Genomic DNA, 19006 nt, shown 5'->3' on the forward strand with positions numbered 1-19006 from the left:
CTTTACACTATAGTTATCTGACCATAGAGTACTTTTAGTCCACTTTTGTTTTGTAAAACACTTAGCTGTAGATATTTAGCTAATGGCTCTTTTTCTGGAAAACATTGTTGAATTTTTACTAAATTGACATTTTGTCTTTTTGACCTTAGCAGATATAAACGCACCAAATCTACCGCTCTGAAATGTCCTTCAAAAAATTCGACCTCAGCTGAAACCGATTAGCAAGGCAGTCTGTATTTTTGTTCGAGGACCCCTGAACTCTAGGACCAATGCGACACATGCCACGTGACGAGACAATGCGCTACAGCGCTCGACCAGACAATGCGCGACAGCGCTCGAGCTCGGGGCGCGTCACAATACACCCTTCGATTGTTAAAGCAGTCATGAATCGGTGACAAATAATAAAGGCGATCGTGTCGAAAGGCTAGGGAACAGGACTGAGGAGGGAAAGTTGCTTTATAGCACATTGTTTAGCACTAGTAGCCCCATCATGGCGTGTCAAAAATTATTGTTATTTATTCTTTGTCAATGTGTTTATCTCTGTCCTAAATTATATTCAAATTATACTCAAAGGCGTCCTGGAATTTAATTAAAAATAACCGTGCATAGTGCGAACGTCATTAATTATAAAGTATGGATAAAACTGATAATTACCGAACCTGATGTAATCAGGGGTAACTAACTTTTGATACGACCACCAAAAACACACTGCAGAAACCTATATCACCGATCGCTTGTTTGGATTTAGTCTGTCCACAGTAAAGTAATTGTTTGAGGACATTTAAATTGCTCCATTGTCGATGCGAATGTTTAGGGGTAGAGTAGACCGTCTTTAGCCGAATAAAGCGAATTTCGCACAGCAGTAGTTCACCATAGCCTAATAACTAAAAGTAGTTATCATATTAATGTTATAAAACATAAATTATGCCTGGTTGGAAATTGTCCAAGGCACAAAAGATTTGTTAATACTACGACTATTTGATTTTAAAGTCAAGTTACAGGAATTTGTTGTGTTCAGCTTTTATTTAGAGCGGCAACACAAATAAACAAACACAGTCATCTCGTAATTTTTTTTATTTATTTGTTTATCATTATATTGCATCCAAATAAAACCTTTTTTAATCGAATTAACTCATATAGATAGTGCTGGAAATGCAAGCTTTTAAAATACGACTTTATGTTACTAAACCCAAATAATCCAATATACAAAGAAAATATAAGGTTAAGTCGTATTTGATTATAATGCCCATAGCAAATATTTGTGCAGGAATTTAGGAAGTTGAAAGAAATATTTTGAATTTAGAATTTAAAATGAATTCCATGTCCGACATCGTCGCACTGAAGAGAATAGATATGGAAACGCAGCAAAGAGAAAAGTAAGATTTTTTAGTGCAAAATTTGTGCAAAGAATAAAACAGTGCAATTTTACATGTTTAACAAATAGTTTTAGCTGTTTGATTTCATAGACATTGCATGATCTAAAAATTCTGTTCCTAATATATTGGTTGTTTCATGAAAGGAAAGTTCGAGTACCAATAACGCCAAGGTTGGTGACGTGGAACGTTAACAATGAGCGGCCAAACGTTTACTTTCCAAATATTGTAAGTATACTGGTTAGAAAATGTCTAGACAGAGTTCTTTTGTAGACATTTTTTAACACCTTTAAGTTTTTCGAAATTATTTAACGTCGTGAAACCGGCGCTCTCCACAAAAAACATTTGATTTGAATAATGGGCCGTACTAAAGAACAAATGCCGATTAAACCATTCACTCTTGTGTGATATACTTATGTCATATCGGAAAGCATATCTTTTCTAACTATTTCAATCAGTAAGACTGTCTGCAAGTTTGCTGCTTACAGACCCGTTCTCCGCAACCGTTGTTTGGCGGCACACTGCTGTGCCGTAAAACCATGCCGGATAGACGTTCCTGTAGGTTTTTACTTTCATTTTTGCAAGGTACATTTTAATAGTTAGCACGAAAAACTAACACGAAAAATGTACCCGAAGACTGACATTTCGGGCGTATGCAATAATCCAGATGTAACTTTATGAACTTTCCTTACTATTTAAAATTGTTTTAAACCCATGTAACGTTCATCGCCAAAAGTCAAATTTCAGAATAGTTTTTTTAGCAAACTCAACTATCAGACGATTAGTACGTCTCACTCTAAAATATACAATAATGGTATTCAACTGTTATACCAAAGCGGAAGGGAGACTATACTTACGCTGTAAACCTATTGTAAAAAGAAAAAAGTGAAATGATTTTCATGTTTTTTTCGTATTTATCGCTCGGTTCTCATTTTAAAAATAACTCGACAGCTCTTCCAAAAATACATTAAGCAAAAAAAGTGCGAGCACGTTTGTCAGGTAAAGCCCTAAATGGACGACTCTCCGTTACGCTGTCGAAAAGAAGCACAATTTTCAAGTCTATGACCATTGACCAGCTTAGGGTATTTTTGAAAGAACGTAAAACCGCAAATTCAAAAGATAAAGTATTGTAATATGTCAATTTTTGGGCGCCTTTGGCACATTTAATCCTTAAAGGCCTCCTTTTCTCTGGACTGCCTTGAATATTTTTGCTGATGTGGTCTATTGTCGGTTGTGCCTAGGAATTGTTTTAGCTCCGTTAGTGTGCCGCAAGTGAAAAATGTTGCGGTGCACTGCAAAACAGTTTAGAACTAGACGGGGTTGCGGTTGTTGTATATTTTGTCATGGGGTATTTTTCAGGGCCTTATTTTTATGGGTGATTCAATAAAATTACAAATAGAGTTCTACCAGGTTATTTTTTGTAGTATTACGTATTATACTTTAGTTTATTCGTTTTACGCTTCACATTAAGTTGTACTTTCTCTTGTCTTGTTTCTGCAAGCAAAAACAAATATGGGCCGAAAATTTCCTGCCTTCACTTCTGACGTAGATGCAAATATTTTACAAAACAAAAATGCGTATCGATTTTACCCCCTCCCCCCAAACCAAATAGAACTTATTTCTCCCCTATTAATAAAAAACCTGCAATCCATTAAAAAAATATTTTTGATTCCCCCGAAACCAAAAATAAACGATAAACAAAACTAACATTCTCCACCCGGGAGTAAATATTTCATTAACAAAACAATATTCTTGAATTTTTTTTTCAAACGCCCTTCAAAAAAATGCTACCCCAACCCTTGGGCCAAAATCACAAAAATCTACAACCTTCTTCATCATCTTTTCTATCTAAACTCAAATTAACTTTTTGTATTAATTTCCCACAAAAGCACCCGATTGTTGGGTTGTTTAGGCCTGAAAAACAAACAAGTGATTCGTAGTATCATTTTTATAGTTTACTAGCGGTTTGATTTACATAAATAGTATATTGGCAAACACTACAAAAGGGAGATATATTGGTAGATATTACTGTCGCTAGGTAGGCGTAGAGAGCTTCAAATAACTTAACGTCACACTATTTTATTGCGAAAACATAGGACTCGCTCATAATTTTAAACCTATAAACCAAAGTTAGATAATAAACATAAATTTTAAAGATAAGCCGAATATGTCAATTTTTAAAGGTTAACTTTATGAGTACCAGATTATATACCCTCAAAACTATTTGAGGCACAATTAACAAAATCCGTTTTTAAATAAGAACAATGAACATGGTAAAACAATTAAAAGAAACATTTTCGCGCTTTGCGCAAAAACACTTAACTTAACCGCTTGTTTGCGGTCTGTTTCGCGTGACAACAGCAAGTTTCTTAAAGTTTAAAACGTTATGACGTTTCTGGCCTTTTTATGCCCCTTAAACCATCATGTTGTTTAGCAGAGATTATGTAAAAAATATGGCAACCCTAGTAAATAGTATTCCCCAAAAGATTTTGTTTTGTTTACTTGTAAATATAAAATCATTATATCATCTTCGTTGTATAAATAGATGACTGCTTTTCCAATATAGACAATAAAAAATTGCATTTCCTTCTTAAAACTGTGAGATTTTTGTCTAGAATTCATTAGACTGTTTCCTACCGTATTCCGTATTTGTTTATTAAGACAAAAATTTAGAATGCGCACACAATTTCAAGATGACGTTATACATTTCGATGAACTGGTTATACTGCGAAATATAAAGGCTTATGGTAACATACTAAACAGTTTCCATAAATGCATATGACATCCGATGGCCAGGGAGACTTTTAGGTTTTGTCTGTATTTGTTTGGCATACTGGCTTCTGGCGTTTTATGTACTCCCTTGGCGGAATCTGTTTGGCTGATTTAACAGTGCCCCTTTGTCGCGTAACGCGAGACAGTCTGCCGGTTTCGTTTTAACCAGATCCTTTTTGGGAAATATTGCGACCGCTAGGTAGGAGTACAGAGCTAAAACCAATTTTACGATGACGTCATATTTTGTTTCCAATTTCTACCCCTAGCTGAAGGCCCCTGGGTAAATAGACTTCTAAACCCTTAACGGCTCATTTACATATACGCTTCCATCTTGTATGGACATTTGAAGTCTCACCAAATTATAGTTTTCGTGTAAAACTCTGGACAAAAAACGGTCTGAAACAAACCAAAAAAAACATAAAAGAACTAGACGGGGGTGCGGTTGTTGTATATTTTGTCAGGGGGTATATTTTCAGGGCAGTGTTTATTTTCAATTTTATTTTAATTTAATTTTTTTTTTAATTGATTTTTTTTTTGTTTTTCAATTTTTATTTTTTGATACTCATTTTTATGTTATTCTTTTTATTTTTTTAATATTTTGTATGTTATATTATATTTTTATATTTTTTTTTTTATTTTCTTTAACTTGTTTCTGCAAGCAAAAACAGATATAAAATTTTCCCACTTAACTTATGCCTTTGATGCGAAAGGGGTTCAAATATGGCGCAGATTTTGGGGAATGATCGAAACATATATTTGATAAATAGAATTTACGTAGATAATGCGTATGGCCATTTTATTACATTTTGACCAGCTTACGTGTTTGAAAAGCAAATATTATCATTCTCTTAAAGACTTAAAATGGTTCAACGCCTATGGTTTGCTTTACTTTTGCAAACTTTTACTTGGTGAATTTTTACCATAGCGTGGTCCGAGCAATCACTGCTAAAACAGGCTTTAAATCTGTAGTTTCAAACAATATGAAAAACACTTTTATTTGCGGCGGTAAATACAACCTATTGACACTTAATTATTAGGCGAAGCTTATCGCGAAGTAATTGGTCGCCCGAAAAAACGCTGACGCCGCATTTAAAGCAAGCATTATAAATGAGTCGCCGATATTCTGGTTTGAACATCCCTACTCGCAATGCTTCCCTGCGTTAATTGTGCGGTGGGTGAAAGTTTATTCACGGCTTTACCTCTTTGTGTAGTACCGCGACAACAAAATGAAATACGATTTGAAGAATATTTGAAAAAATCGTATTCGGAGAATATCTGCTATTTGCACCTTTTTCGTATGTTGCTTCATTCCAATCATTCCAACATATCAACACACAATTTTAAGTTGTGTAGGCCTGGTGTTGATATGTTGGATTGGTAACATGAGAAACGGGTGCAAAGAGAGAGAGGTGTATATTGCCACCAGATTTCGCATTTAAATTCGCGGCGGAAAAAATATGTTGTTTCTTAATTTTTACTAAAGAGAAGCCTCTTTTTGAAATGCAAGTCGCACGCGCCCAGTTTCGGACGCGGCACAATGAAAGTCTTACGCGCGGGACAAAAAAGCGCAGCAGGCGTTCGGTCGGTTCGTCACTTCACGAGCTGGACAAAGCAAGCAAATATGAACGAATTCTGTATGGAAGTTTTTCTGCTGCTAGATGGCAGTCGTTAGCTACAGAGAGCTAAATAGTCAAAGGCACTTGGGGGTGCAGCCTCATAAACCTCGACATTGCACCTTCATACCACTCTACGCCATGTCTGAAAATTTGAAAGTTCTACGATGTAAACTTTTTCTATAAAGCTCCGGACAAAAATCGGTCTGAAACATTTTCGGGCAAAAACAAGGTATGTCCCGAAAATAAATTTTCGGCCCATATAATGAAATACGATTTAGAGAATATTTGAAAAAAACGTATTTGGAGAATATTTGCTATTTGCACCTGTTTCGTAGGTTACTCCATTCCAACATATTAACACACAATTTCAAGTTGTGTAGGCCTGGTGTTGATGTTATATATTATATATTTTATATTTTGTTTTTTATTTTCCTTAATTTGGGCCGAAAATTCTCTGCCATCCCTTCCGACGTAAATACAAATATTTTTTCCACAAAAAAAAACGCTTTTTGTTTTAACCCTCGTTCTTGCCCTCGATCCAAATAAAAAAAAACAATTTATTTTCCCCTATTAATAAAAAACTTACAATCAATTAAAAAACTATATGTTTGATGCCCCTGAAACAATAAACAGTCTCCATCCGGGAGTAAATATTTCATTAAAAAAAAACAGTATTTTTAATTTTTTTTTTCAAACCTTCTTCAAAAAAATGCACCCCCAACCCTTGGGCCCAAACCACAAAAATCTACAAGCTTTAAATTCGAATTAAGAACAACCAACAGTTTTTCTTATCAATCAACATTTTGTATTAATTTGCCATAAAACCACCCGATTGTTGGGTTGTTAACAAATGACAAGGGGTTCGTAGTAGTATTTTTATGGTTTACTAGCGATTTGATTTACATAAATAGCATATTGGCGAACACTACAAAAGGGAGATATATTGCTAGATATTATTGTCTCTAGGTAGGCGTAGAGAGCTTCAAATAACTTAACGTCACACTTTTTTATAGCGAAAAATAGAAACCGCTCATAATTTTGAACCTATAAACCCAATTAACATAATAAACATAAATTTTAAAGATGAAAGCCGAATATGTTAATTTTCAAACTTTAACTTTATGAGAACCAGGTTATAGACAAGACCTGGGCAACATACGACCCGCGGGCCGGATCCGGATCCGGCCCGCCAAGCAGTTTCATCCGGCCCGCGGCTTATTTCCCTTAAAATACATATACTGTAGGCTAATCGAAAACAAGGGGTGAGTTTCTACATGTTTGGTTGTATCACACTTTTATGAGGGACGGATCTAGTCATGACCATGCCAAAATCGATTATTAGCCTGTTTTAAATACTAAAACGGAATTTTGTTTCGCGCTTCGCGCGAATCTCTTCTGTCTTTCTCGTATCTTACACGCGGCAACTTTACAGACAAATAGCGTCCTTTGCACAGTGGCACTCTCTCCAGCGAAAGTTTAACAAACTTACCCTAATGTTTATATATTTTTGCGCGTCGAAACTATTCCGTCGACCATACAATCGGTAACTTAAAGCTTTAAAAAGCAATTTTTTTATACGAAGATTTTCGTATTTTAATCTTAACTTTTGGGTCAACGCGCCACAACTTGATAAACGCCAATATATCAAGCAATGTACATTTTTTATCTGTGCTCCATGCTTTCACGTCCCAAATTAAAGTTTGCATTTTAAAACAAACATAGTCCGAATTTTTTCGAGCTTCGCGCGATTTCTAAATTCGACTTAAATTGCACATTTATGCACAACTCCAAACGTAATAATAAGTTCGTTAGCTTATTTGTTTTATACCGTCAGAGTTTGACGTCAATTTGCGTGTATTTCAGATTCATTTTTGACCCGGCCCGCCACAACATTTTAAGTTTCTCATGCGGCCCGCGGCTAAAAATAATTGCCCATCCCTGTTACAGAGGCGCAATTAACAAAATCCGTTTTTCAAATAGGAACAATGAACAGGATATAAACAAAAAACATTGTCGCACTTCACTTAACTTAAGCTGCTTGTTTGCGCAATGTTATCGTGACAACAGCAAGGAACTTAAAAATTTAAAACGTTATGACTTTTCCGGCCTTCCGTTTTTTGTTTATCAGAGGTTATGGTATATGGCAACCCTAGTAAATAGTATTCCACGACAGATTTTGTTTTGCTTACTTGTGAATATAAAATCATTTATCATCTTAATTGTATAAATAAATGATTGCTTTTACCATTATAGTCAAAATATTTTGCGGAGTTTCGATATTAACATTTCCTTAAACTGTGAGATTTTAGTCTGGAATTCACTAGACTAATTTTTACCGTATTTCGTATTTGTTTACAGGGAGACTTTTAGGTTTTGTCTGTATTTGTTTGGCATACTGGCTTCTGGCGTTTTAAAGCAAAATACAACGCTTTGACGTAATCTGTTTCGCTGCAATCAAAATGCCCCTTTGTGACTTATTAGCGCGAGACAGCCTCTACAACATTTTCCTTTCAACCTATTATGGCTATCGAAATTATAGTCCGAACAGCTGTACCAAATATTAAAGTTGTACCACAACTATAATGGATCTTATCCAATATTCGACTTTTGACATAACTTATTATGCCAGGCCTTTGCGTTTTAAATGTTAATCCTAGTAATGGAGATTGTAATGTTTCTTTGAAGTGCGTGTTTTGGCTAAAAGTGTAAATATTTTGCTCTGTACATTTATAAAACATTTAGTGCATGTTCCAGTTGTAAAATTGCGGTAAGCTCGTTTAGTTCTTTAGAAACAAGAACACAGGCTTAACCCAGTAGATAGGTTCTGTTTTGTCAGGACTTCTTTATTACAGGGCCTGATATCGACTAGGTTTCGTCGTTAAACCTGTTGGTGCTTTAACGAAATTTCAAATACAACAAACAATGGTGGCATTATATTCAAAGACTGAATTCGTTTTATAATTGCCAATATATTCTACCATTGCAAGCGAAAAGTTTTGCAGTTTTGGGGTAATTATGTTTTCCAGTTAAAGTTCAAAATTTTAATCCTTCCTAATCCTTACGAATCAATAAATAAACGTTGTTGTGTAATTGCAAGCGAGTAAAAGTTTCCGGTTTTGATTAGGCGTAGCCTAAATCTTTTCGTTTAGTATGTTTTACTATTCATTACGTATTTTCGTTCTCCTGTCTGCAGTGGAGGTCACTAGAACCACATCACTGCAGTTTGTACTCGACATTAAACAGAAATCAGATTGCGTTACGCGGTGTCTGTCTAGGGCGGCCAGGCATCAGTTTCTAGATTTTACAGCCAACCAAAGATTATTTCATTCCGCAACAAAGCAGTAGAAACTACTCCCCCCACTGTAGCTGCGATATACACGTCAAACGTTTGTGCACCAACTGTGACATAATGGATGAAAGACGCTCATAAGTTGTATCATTATTTTAAAAATGATTTTCTTAAAATCCCAAGAGTGCAATTGACAAATCATGATGATATTACATTTGAAAATCCTTTTCCTCTTATTGCCCTAAATAAACATTTGAAACAGAATAGGCAAGTTTGTTGAAAAGGGCCGCATGAGATAGAATGTTGAATTTTGTAAATGTTATAGAATTGCGTAACGATTCCCTTAAACGAGCTAAATCATACTAGGGCAGGGGTGTCCAACCTTTTAGCTCTTGGCGGCCGCATTGACAGTCTTATTTTCCTCACGGCCGCAAGTTAAATTTTTTTAGGGGTGACTCAAAAAGTTGTCAAATCGTAACGGCATAACATAATTAATCTTAAAAAGATGTTTTGTTGTCTAACGAACTGGTGGAAAAAATATGGAGTCTAAATGCAGTTTGATCGCGCGAAGCGCGAAAAAATATGCGTTTATTAGGTTTGGATTTGGCAAAACTTTCAATTTAATCGAAATGGGCTTAGGCACATAAAATGATCGCATATTGTCATAAACACAAGCATTTATGTAAGAATTGGATTTTATCAGTAATGCGGCGCAATATGCCATGATATAAATACCACTTTTGATATTAACGGATTTACTTCAAAGGGACTAAAATACATTAAAACAGATAGAAGAAGCTCGCGCGAAGCGCGAAAAAAGTGTGTTTGCATAGAAATTTGTCAAACGTAATATTTTTTGGGGCATGGCCAGGTGCCCCCTCTGGATCCACCACTGCTCTAATGCTCGTAGCCAATCTAATGAACAGCAATGATAGACGAATGTCTGGCTGGCCTATAAAAACCCCGTCTAATTTTAGACCTGTCTCAAAGTTCCAATTTTAGCATTTTTTTTTCTATACTGGCATTTGTTTTAAATTTCGTGCAAGTTTTTATTACATTGCTAAAAATAAAAAAATAAGAATAAAAATATATGTCCAATATTTTTGAATACGGTTTCCGTTTGTCCGCAACCCATTGTCAGCATTCCACTGTTCAACGGTAAAAAAGTGCTGATCTAGTTCAAAAGACAGCCTCAAACGTAAACGAAGCGGACGTAGAAATATCATTCGCGCGAAGCGCGAAAAATTTTACGCAATTACCTATAGTTAATAGTCAAAGTATTTGCAATGGACTCGTGTCTAGTTTGTCCAAAGAGGCCGCGGGCCGGATGAATTACCTTAGCAAGCCGATCTGGTCCGCGGGCCGTAGGTTGACTACCCCTGTCATACACTGATTTCTTTGTGCATCAATCAATCAATGAAATCAAGTGTTTTTTAGCGCACATAAGAATTCTGTTCACTGAGAATGTAGCGAAGAGCCTAGCTCACTGATTTAACTGCACTCCCTTAAGTCGTAAAAAATTCTAATCTGCATTTAGCATATCAACCATTAACGCATGCCAGCACGGTCACGGCCGCCAACACATGCTTATTAAAATACGTGTTAACGGCCGCACAATTTTCATCGACGGCCGCAGGTTGGACACCGTTGTACTAGGGCTACAAGGTTATACAAGCTTTTAGTGTAAATACATACAAACCGTAGCCTCTACATACCTACATACGTAGTACGGGTTTTTCAAAGTGATGTGATAGATTAATTTCAAAAATATTATTAATTTATTATATTGTGGTTTGCCTAATGCATTATTGATTAAAATTAAAATACACAAATATAAAGGTCTATAAAATCATAATGGATAGTTTTCATAATTGCATATAACAGCCGATGGCAGGAAATATGTTTAGGTTTCGGCTGTAAGTATTGCCATACTTGTGTCTGGCGTTCCAAAGCAGAATGTACTCCCTTAGCAGAATCTGTTTTCCTTTATCGCGTATTAACGCGAGACAGTCTGTATAACCGGTGTCGTTTTAACCAGATCCTTATTTTAGGAAATATTGCCGCCGCAAGGTAGGAGTACAGAGCTAAAACCAATTTTACGATGACGTCATATTTTGTTTTTAATTTCTACCCCCAGCTGAAGGCCCCTAGGTAAATAGACTTCTAAACCCTTAAAGGCTCATCTACATATACGCCTCCATCTTGTATGGACATTTGAATTCTTTCCAAATTATAGTTTTACTGTAAAACTCTGGACAAAAAACGGTCTGAAACAAACCAAAAAAACTATAAAAGAATTCGAGCAAAAACAAGATATGTCCCGAAAATAAATTTTCGGCCCATATAATTACAGGTAGAAGGATAGTGGCTCTTACTGTATACCACATGATGGGAGTCAGCAAACTCATTACTCGTGTCTCAGGTACGGTATGGACATATCATTTTGGATTTGGATAAGTCTTTATGGTTGGCCAACACTTGTCCGAACGGCACAAGTTCAATTTATTACGAACGCCATAATAATACCAACAGGGGTGAAAGTGTAATAGTTTTCTCCCAGAACGCATAAATTTGCAGCGATGACGTCACAACGTAACATTACATAAAACAGGCAAGTTCAGGGAACCTGTTATTCTCGGTCGACCTCGATGCAGCTCAAATCTTGGCTAAATACATTCAAAGTGATGGGGACAAAGCATTTGCACGAGACGAACATTCCTTTGTTGAAGGGCTACTTAATTTGCGGACCGCGGTCCGTATCCGGACCTATATGAAGTGATCCATGTGAACTCAAAATATGTTTACTTTACTGAAAAATGAATGACGACCACTTTCGAGGAACTTGAATAGAGATAGATTCCAACACGAGCTGACTGCCTTGTAACATGCACGCCTTATCTACGCTACGCGTTTGGCCTTTGCCAGCTTCCCTGTGAAATTATTGGTTTTACGTGTTTTTCATGTCTGTGTACAACTTTACTTAAATGGTCATGCGTAATAAACATTTCAAGAACACCACAATCGAATTGGCGACTGAAACCGCTGTCGAACTCCCAAGATTGCTCACTATGAAGAAGGTTATGGTACAACAACAGCAACAGAAACTTAAGCAAAACAAGCTGGAAGCACAAACAAGTAAAAAGTGAGATGAAAACGCGGACATGCCGAACAATTGATAGTTATGATGGCGCTTTTAAAGAAGGCAACTGAGGGTTATCGTCAAGCAATACAGTTGCAACAGCCAGGCCAAAATTCACAGCATTTGACGCTTCGGTGGAGCTTTGGGATGATCACAGGTCACGCTTTGGTACAGGGGTCTGCAACATTTTCCAAGTCGCGGGACAAAGGCGAACTTAAAAAGGTCTCCGCAGGCCGTAAAACAATTGAACTGAGATACTTAGCGATTTTGGCAATTGAAAGAACGTGGGTTTATCTACATTTAAGAACAAAACATGAAAGCGTTGAAAAATATTGCGTTTGTTTCGTTAAAAATTCAAGTACATACGGTGTCATCCATGGTTATACAATGAAACGGTGTAATAAAAATGATTTAGGAAAACACGAAATATTTAATCGGTAATCTAGTTTGTGATGTAATTTGAATAGCGCCGTTAAATTCTTGACGTTATGTTCATATTTAAAAGACGGAATGAATTTCGAAGCGCAATAAAATGCATTTAGATATACTAAGGTGGCGAAGCTTCCGATGTTGACACTGCCAGGTAGTGCACAGCGCCGTTAGGCTAAAAAGATTTACTCAAATCGAAAACATACTATTAAATGTATAAATCAGATTCTCACGAAGCAGAAAGATCGGCATTTTTCGTTCGGAAGAACTAATGCAAAGACTTGTGGAATAGGTAATCTGGCAGAAGCCCTATACAATCTTGCAACGTATGGAGCTGCTTACAACGTATGGAGCCGCCTGGTACAAAATTTTGCGCGAGTACTGTCTCCAAAAAAGCCCTGCTGGAGTTTCTTGTGCAGTAGGCTACAGGCCAACACCAACGGGAAGCGGATACTCTCCCAGTGAATAATTTTAAACAATCAAAAACGATGTATTTACGCAGCTATAGTACAATTAAAAGCCAGGATGAACAATCAAGGTGTCACGATAAACACATGAATGTAATGGTGGCTCCGGTTAAAAAGGCAGCTTTACAGCAAACAGCTACAGTATGTCATTGTCAACAGTGCCAAAGTTTTAATGCGTCTGAGCTATAAAACGATTACTGGGCGAAAAAAACAAAATGTGACAATTTGAAAGCTGTTATTTAATTTGGTGCTTCATAGCAGTTCGTCAAAAATTGTTACCGATCTCAGCGTCCAAGAAGTTAGGCTTTTATGAAAAAAAATGTCTACGGGAAATGTTTTGGGCAATATGCAACGGAAACCTAATGAACCTGTGTTACGCCACCATTTGGTCCCTTCTTAAAGACTAGTCGTGGACCTCTTGTATGCACACAAATGCCATCTTACTTTATTATTGGAGAAAACAACGCTAAGCTTTTTTGTTAGTAAATGTGACGAGCGGAACGCTTGATCCTGAAAACCGAACGTCTCACATCACGACAAAAACAAGACTGTTCTGTCTGTTCAAAACCGTTTGCGCTTTAAACTCAGGAATGCTTCTTCCGGGCTAAAACAAAAGCGTAAAACAATGAGTGATAAAGAGTGTAAACGTATAGGTGTAAGTAAGGCAAGAAACGAAAGAGAGCAAGAAGTAAAGCAAAGCAAGGCGAATGGGCAATTATATTACTCGTCATCCACTTGCGTCTTCTCATCAGCCACTGAACAATCAGGAACGCGATGAATAAGGCACTTAATTCGTACGGGTTCAATTTGCTCAATTGGCAAAAAGGCTGTTTTAAAGGCAATTTTGAAAATAGAGAATGATGAGATAAGTTTTTTTGCACAACATTTATCTTTAAAAAAAAACGTTTGCTTGCTATTTGTTTGTTTTGGTGGTTGCTACGTGAAATAATGTTTAGGATTGAATTTTTTTTTTTTTAGTTTTAAACATTTAATATCGATGTCAACCACTTGACTTTAAACTGAATTCCCACATCTTGGGCTTGACTTGTTATTTGTTGAGAATAACTTAAGTTAGTTAGTTATACTACCTCTCTCGAATTATTGGGCCCATCTTAAAAATACTTGTTAAAGAAAACCCCAGACTTGGCGCAAACTTATACCATACGATCCACAGGATGCTGTATATTTTAGATGCACCTGGTATTGTTGCATCGCAAAACCAATTAGGGCCATCTCAACTCTTTTTTGACAGTAAAGCTTTATACTAATGAAAGTGTATCAATGAGCGAAAGATGCAAGCACTTTGTTTCTTCGTAAGCTTGTGCTTGACCAACTTGTACCTACAAATTACGCAGAACCGGAGCTACATATCGGACTTGACTTATGTACCAGGTCACTTCATCAACCGAAGATGTCACATGAACAGTGTGAACCGGGAAGCTTCATGGACTCCCTACACTTCAGTCAAGCACCAAGCTGTTGTTGAAACACTCGATGGTATTTAGTTACTATCTTGAGATAGATGTTAAGAAAGAGTTGTTACAGCTTGCATTACTCACGTTTAATTAAAATAAAATTAAACAAAGTAAAAAAAACGAACAAAATTAAAAAAATAGATAAGGCGAAACTGTGTTTGGAGAGTTTGAACTGATGTACCAAATTCATAATACTGTTAAGCCCAAGTATTACAAATAAATTAGTTGAACTATACTCTTTTAAAGCGTACAATTTTCGTTAGTTGAGGAAAGTATGGCAGATGAATTGTCAAACAAACTTCCGACCCTAACGGATCCTATCCAACATCCGTCACTTCACATAAACAAGCCTCTTGGACTCCTGAAACGAGAATATAAACACCCGCTTTCGATGTACGAGGATGCTCTAAACAACATGTACTCAAGGTAAAAGAAAACTGTTCATAAATTTCTCAAAAAAATTTATTATTAAGGTAGAAAACTGTATTACTACCAAACCACCAATAAAAGTTTTACTAAGATTTTGTTAGAACTGTGCCAAATATACTTCCAACTTAATATGTGTTTTCGAATTGTTTTATTTTGTATAAAGCGTAAAAATAGTTTCAAAACGGTTTGATAAATCACGCAGTAGAAATGCTGTAACTTTGCACTATATTGTATACCAAAAATCGAACCAGTTAACCATGTTTGCCAAAGTGCAAATATATTCTACAAATTTGTCAAAAATTCACATGTTGTTATTTAGTTAAATTCACAAAACCGTTTTTGACTCCCCTCGTCGCCATTGTGCACAAAAAAAACATTTTATGTTGTCGCTTTCTTTGGATGTACCCCTGCCTGACGCTCAGTCTTGTATAGGTCATAAAATAAGACCCTTGCATGAAATTAAGAAGAAATCTAGTGGGAGAATTTTCCTCGGTTAAGAATTTTCCTCGGTTAAGAATTTTTATTTTGGACACAAAGTCGAACCTTTTAAATTTTCCAGCTTCAATTAGGTTAGGGATCAGGGATTCAATACACGTAGCTTATTCTAAGCCTTAAACTGTTAAGCGCTTTCGAAGGAAGAAAAAGTTACATAGTAACGTAAGTGTCAAACTAAGTTCCGCGAAGAAACCAAATCAAACGAGGGTGCATCTAAAATATACAGGGTCGCAAGGGTCATCTTCAAGGACCAAGTATCCCTAGGATCAATCGCATGGTGTACAAGAATCGCAAGGTTAGCTTCGATTAAAAAAGTTAGCTTCGATTGTTTGATATTAATCTACCTTGCTTGCATAAGAATAGTAATGATATCATTTGGTATCGGATCAGATCGCGATTCTTTATGTCATATAATATCAAGTGTCGGTATAACATAAAATGTTAGATATTTAACATCCTATATTTGCTATAGTTGCGTCATTCTCTGCCCTGGACGCTTTATACACAGATAGACAAACAATTTTTTAGATTTATCACCAAATTCAAACATGGTAAACCTTGACTTATCAAAGTATAAGGTATAGGACAGGTATACTGGTTTTTGACCGGTTTGGGTTCGAGTATAAGTTTAAGTTTGTTGAAAATATTCAGTTCAGTTCCGGTTCAACTTTTCAAAACCTAAAAAAACGATGATGTTCGGTAACAGTCCGAAGGATATTCCCTTATATCTTTAGATATGCCCAGCACCGGTTTGCTATCAAGAGTACAGAGCTAAGAGACCCTACTTTGCCGAGACAATACCACAACACCTCTCGATATGGAGTATACTGGTATCAGGAAAGACCGGGAATAGCCGGCAAAGATTGGGGTGAGCTATAAGCTTTTACAAAAAATAAATTATAGATCACAGTGAAATAACGCAGGTATATTACTGTCTTTGTCAGAGTACAGTATATTACAATGAACTGACAAAAAACAAAAACAAAGTGTATTGGTAAGATTATTCAGCTGTGCTTCAGGTAAAAGTGAACAAGATAATGCTCTGTTATTCGTATTTTACTTAATGAGGCACATGAAGTCAGCATTTAAAAAATAAAATTTGTCTTTTGTAAGATTGATAAATTATTTCTTTACATGATACAACTGATCAGTTTATTTATAAGTAGGTCTACCTGTCATGGGCCATGTGTCTAATGGCCGGTAGTGCATAAGTTGGTGCGGTGCTAGTCAGCAAACCTGCAGTTTTTCGTAAAAAAAATATGTTTGTTTTCAGTTACAAACCGTTGGCGGATGTGGAGTGGAGGAAGTCCGTCAAGTCCAGAGTAGCCATAATGTATAGTTTTATTGAATATATATGTATTTATAATGTTCAAAAGTGTTGTATAGTATGCTTTATTCTGCCTTTTTAGTCAATGGTTAACCGTCACGCCGACGAGGCTTAGATTGTTCGCACGATTTACGAACTCAGCTATTTTAATTGTTTGATAGTTAATTAGTCATATGGGCATAAAAGCTCACATTCAAGTATTTATTTTTTATGACTTGATATAGTTTTGTGTTTTCAGAGGCAATATAAATTAATGTTTCCAAACCTTTTATTGGTCACTAGTCGAAATCTTGGCGCTACCCAGGGCATTTAGTTTATACAAGTTTTACTATAGGCCATAAAGTGCTGTTAAATGGTTGGTTTCCGGGAAGAATATTTACACAGTGTTAGTAAAGAGATTGAAATCTTACAATATTAACCCATCGGAACACCTTATTTCGCAAATTAGTTGACCAATCGGAAAGCCGCTGTTTGTTTTAATATATTCAGATGTTCAGTGTTTAGTGGCGTCAGTTTTGTACGTAAATAAGGGGCACTTTAATTAGCAGGGAAACAACAAATACTTTTTTGGACACACATCCCATTGAACACAAAACGTTCATAGATTATCTTAATCGTTTAAAAAAATATTGCATTTAAATCGATTACAAAAGCGTTTTACAAAAGCGAACCGCATTCGTCTCTTCAGCCAGTTTTATGCGACTCTTACGTTCATGTAGCACTTATAATTTTATAGAACTTTTGAAACAAAAAAATTACGCTCAAAGAATATTGATAAATGCCATTATTTCTAGAAATGTTGATTTTTTATCCTGCGTCGCGTCTCCTAATTCAAAATTGTGTTCATTTAAATAAAGGCACCTTATTTTTCGCGCTTCGTTCTATCGCTTTGTTGGAGTGAGCAAGAAGTGGAATATAGGCTATTCTTTTCTTTCAATGTGTCTGGCAACCTTTTGTATGCAGTGTGTCAGTTTATGAATAATGTTAATATATATCAACAACTCTCGTGTCAAACATTTTACTGTGATTTGGTTTACACTGGCAACCAGGGCTAAAAAATTAAACTCGAGTCCGAATTCAGCCAAGTATCCGTTTTTGTCGAATCTCCCCGACTCTACAACCTGTAGATTACCCATTTTCGTCAAACTAAAAAATGGGATTTGCTTCGTTTCAAAATGTCGTTCTATGCTTGATGTTCGGTAAACGACGTTTTGACAACACAGATGTACAAACAACTCAGTCGTCTCGACAAACGAACCCAAAATATGTCGTCGAGGATTCTTGAAATGATCTGAAGTCTAATTTCATATCTCGGGAGACGCCATTAAACCTAATTTCATAGGTTAAATTCGGTAAATATATACTAACGCTGCTGAAAAAAACTTCGACACTTTTCAGCCTATGCTCAGAAGTGTTAGCTATCAGTTTCGCTTTGAACTTGGTTTCTAAGTCGCACAAAAAACATATGTTTCCCTCGTAACTTTTAATGTAGAATGCCCTGCTTTGACGCAGCACACATTACGCCTCTTTTTGATCAGTGTGGCGCAATAAAGTTCAACGCCTACAGAAAATAATGTTAAATACAACAGTTAAGACACTAATTTGTGACACAAACTGGAAATGTGTGCAACCGTTTGGTTAGCGCTAGTGTTAGTGATGTAATAATAATAACTTAATAAGTAATGTTAATGATGTGGTAGTGATGTAACGGTTGCACTTTTCTAAGGTGTTACAAGGTGCGCGTTTACTCATTTGGCGTGCCCTGAAAAAAAAAGAAAAAAAAATAGCATTTTTTTAATTGCTCACGGCCCCTTAAAAATGCACACCAATAAACACAAAATAACACGTTGTTAATACCGTATTTAGTATTGTAACGCGGCCTGTTAAGTAGCTAAGTTAGGCCTAACATATGTTCTCTTTTCTCAAGAAAAGTGAATGTTCCTCCGAGGACGCTCAGAAATGCCCAAATGTCCTCTTTTTTCATATTTCGAGTTAGTTGCTTATACTTTCAACAATACTTTTAGGCGAGACGTTGTATTTATTTCCAAAAAAAAATACTGCAGCCATATAACATGCTGAATTACTGGTTTAAAAAAGGTTTTCCAACAAATTGCTCTACCAGCCCTACCTTCTTGATGTTATTGCAAACATTGCGCCAGAAAAATTGCAATAGAACGTCACGTGTATAAAAGGCC

General features: G+C 36.1%; 1 protein-coding gene across 1 annotated transcript; it reads left to right on the top strand.

Moving 5' to 3' along the window:
* The first annotated feature begins 1265 nt into the window (after nt 1-1265).
* Nucleotides 1266-17278, top strand: LOC146140580 (uncharacterized). Its single transcript, XM_083392166.1, has 6 exons — nt 1266-1376; nt 1520-1601; nt 14441-14582; nt 14824-14986; nt 16219-16352; nt 16758-17278. Exons 1-6 carry the CDS (start codon nt 1312-1314, stop codon nt 16808-16810), a joined length of 639 nt encoding a protein of 212 aa, XP_083248292.1. The 5' UTR covers nt 1266-1311; the 3' UTR covers nt 16811-17278.
* The last annotated feature ends 1728 nt before the right edge of the window (nt 17279-19006 follow it).

Source organism: Ascidiella aspersa, chromosome 6 (genome assembly GCF_963924565.1).
Source record: "Ascidiella aspersa chromosome 6, kaAscAspe10.2, whole genome shotgun sequence".
Lineage (NCBI taxonomy): Eukaryota > Metazoa > Chordata > Ascidiacea > Phlebobranchia > Ascidiidae > Ascidiella > Ascidiella aspersa.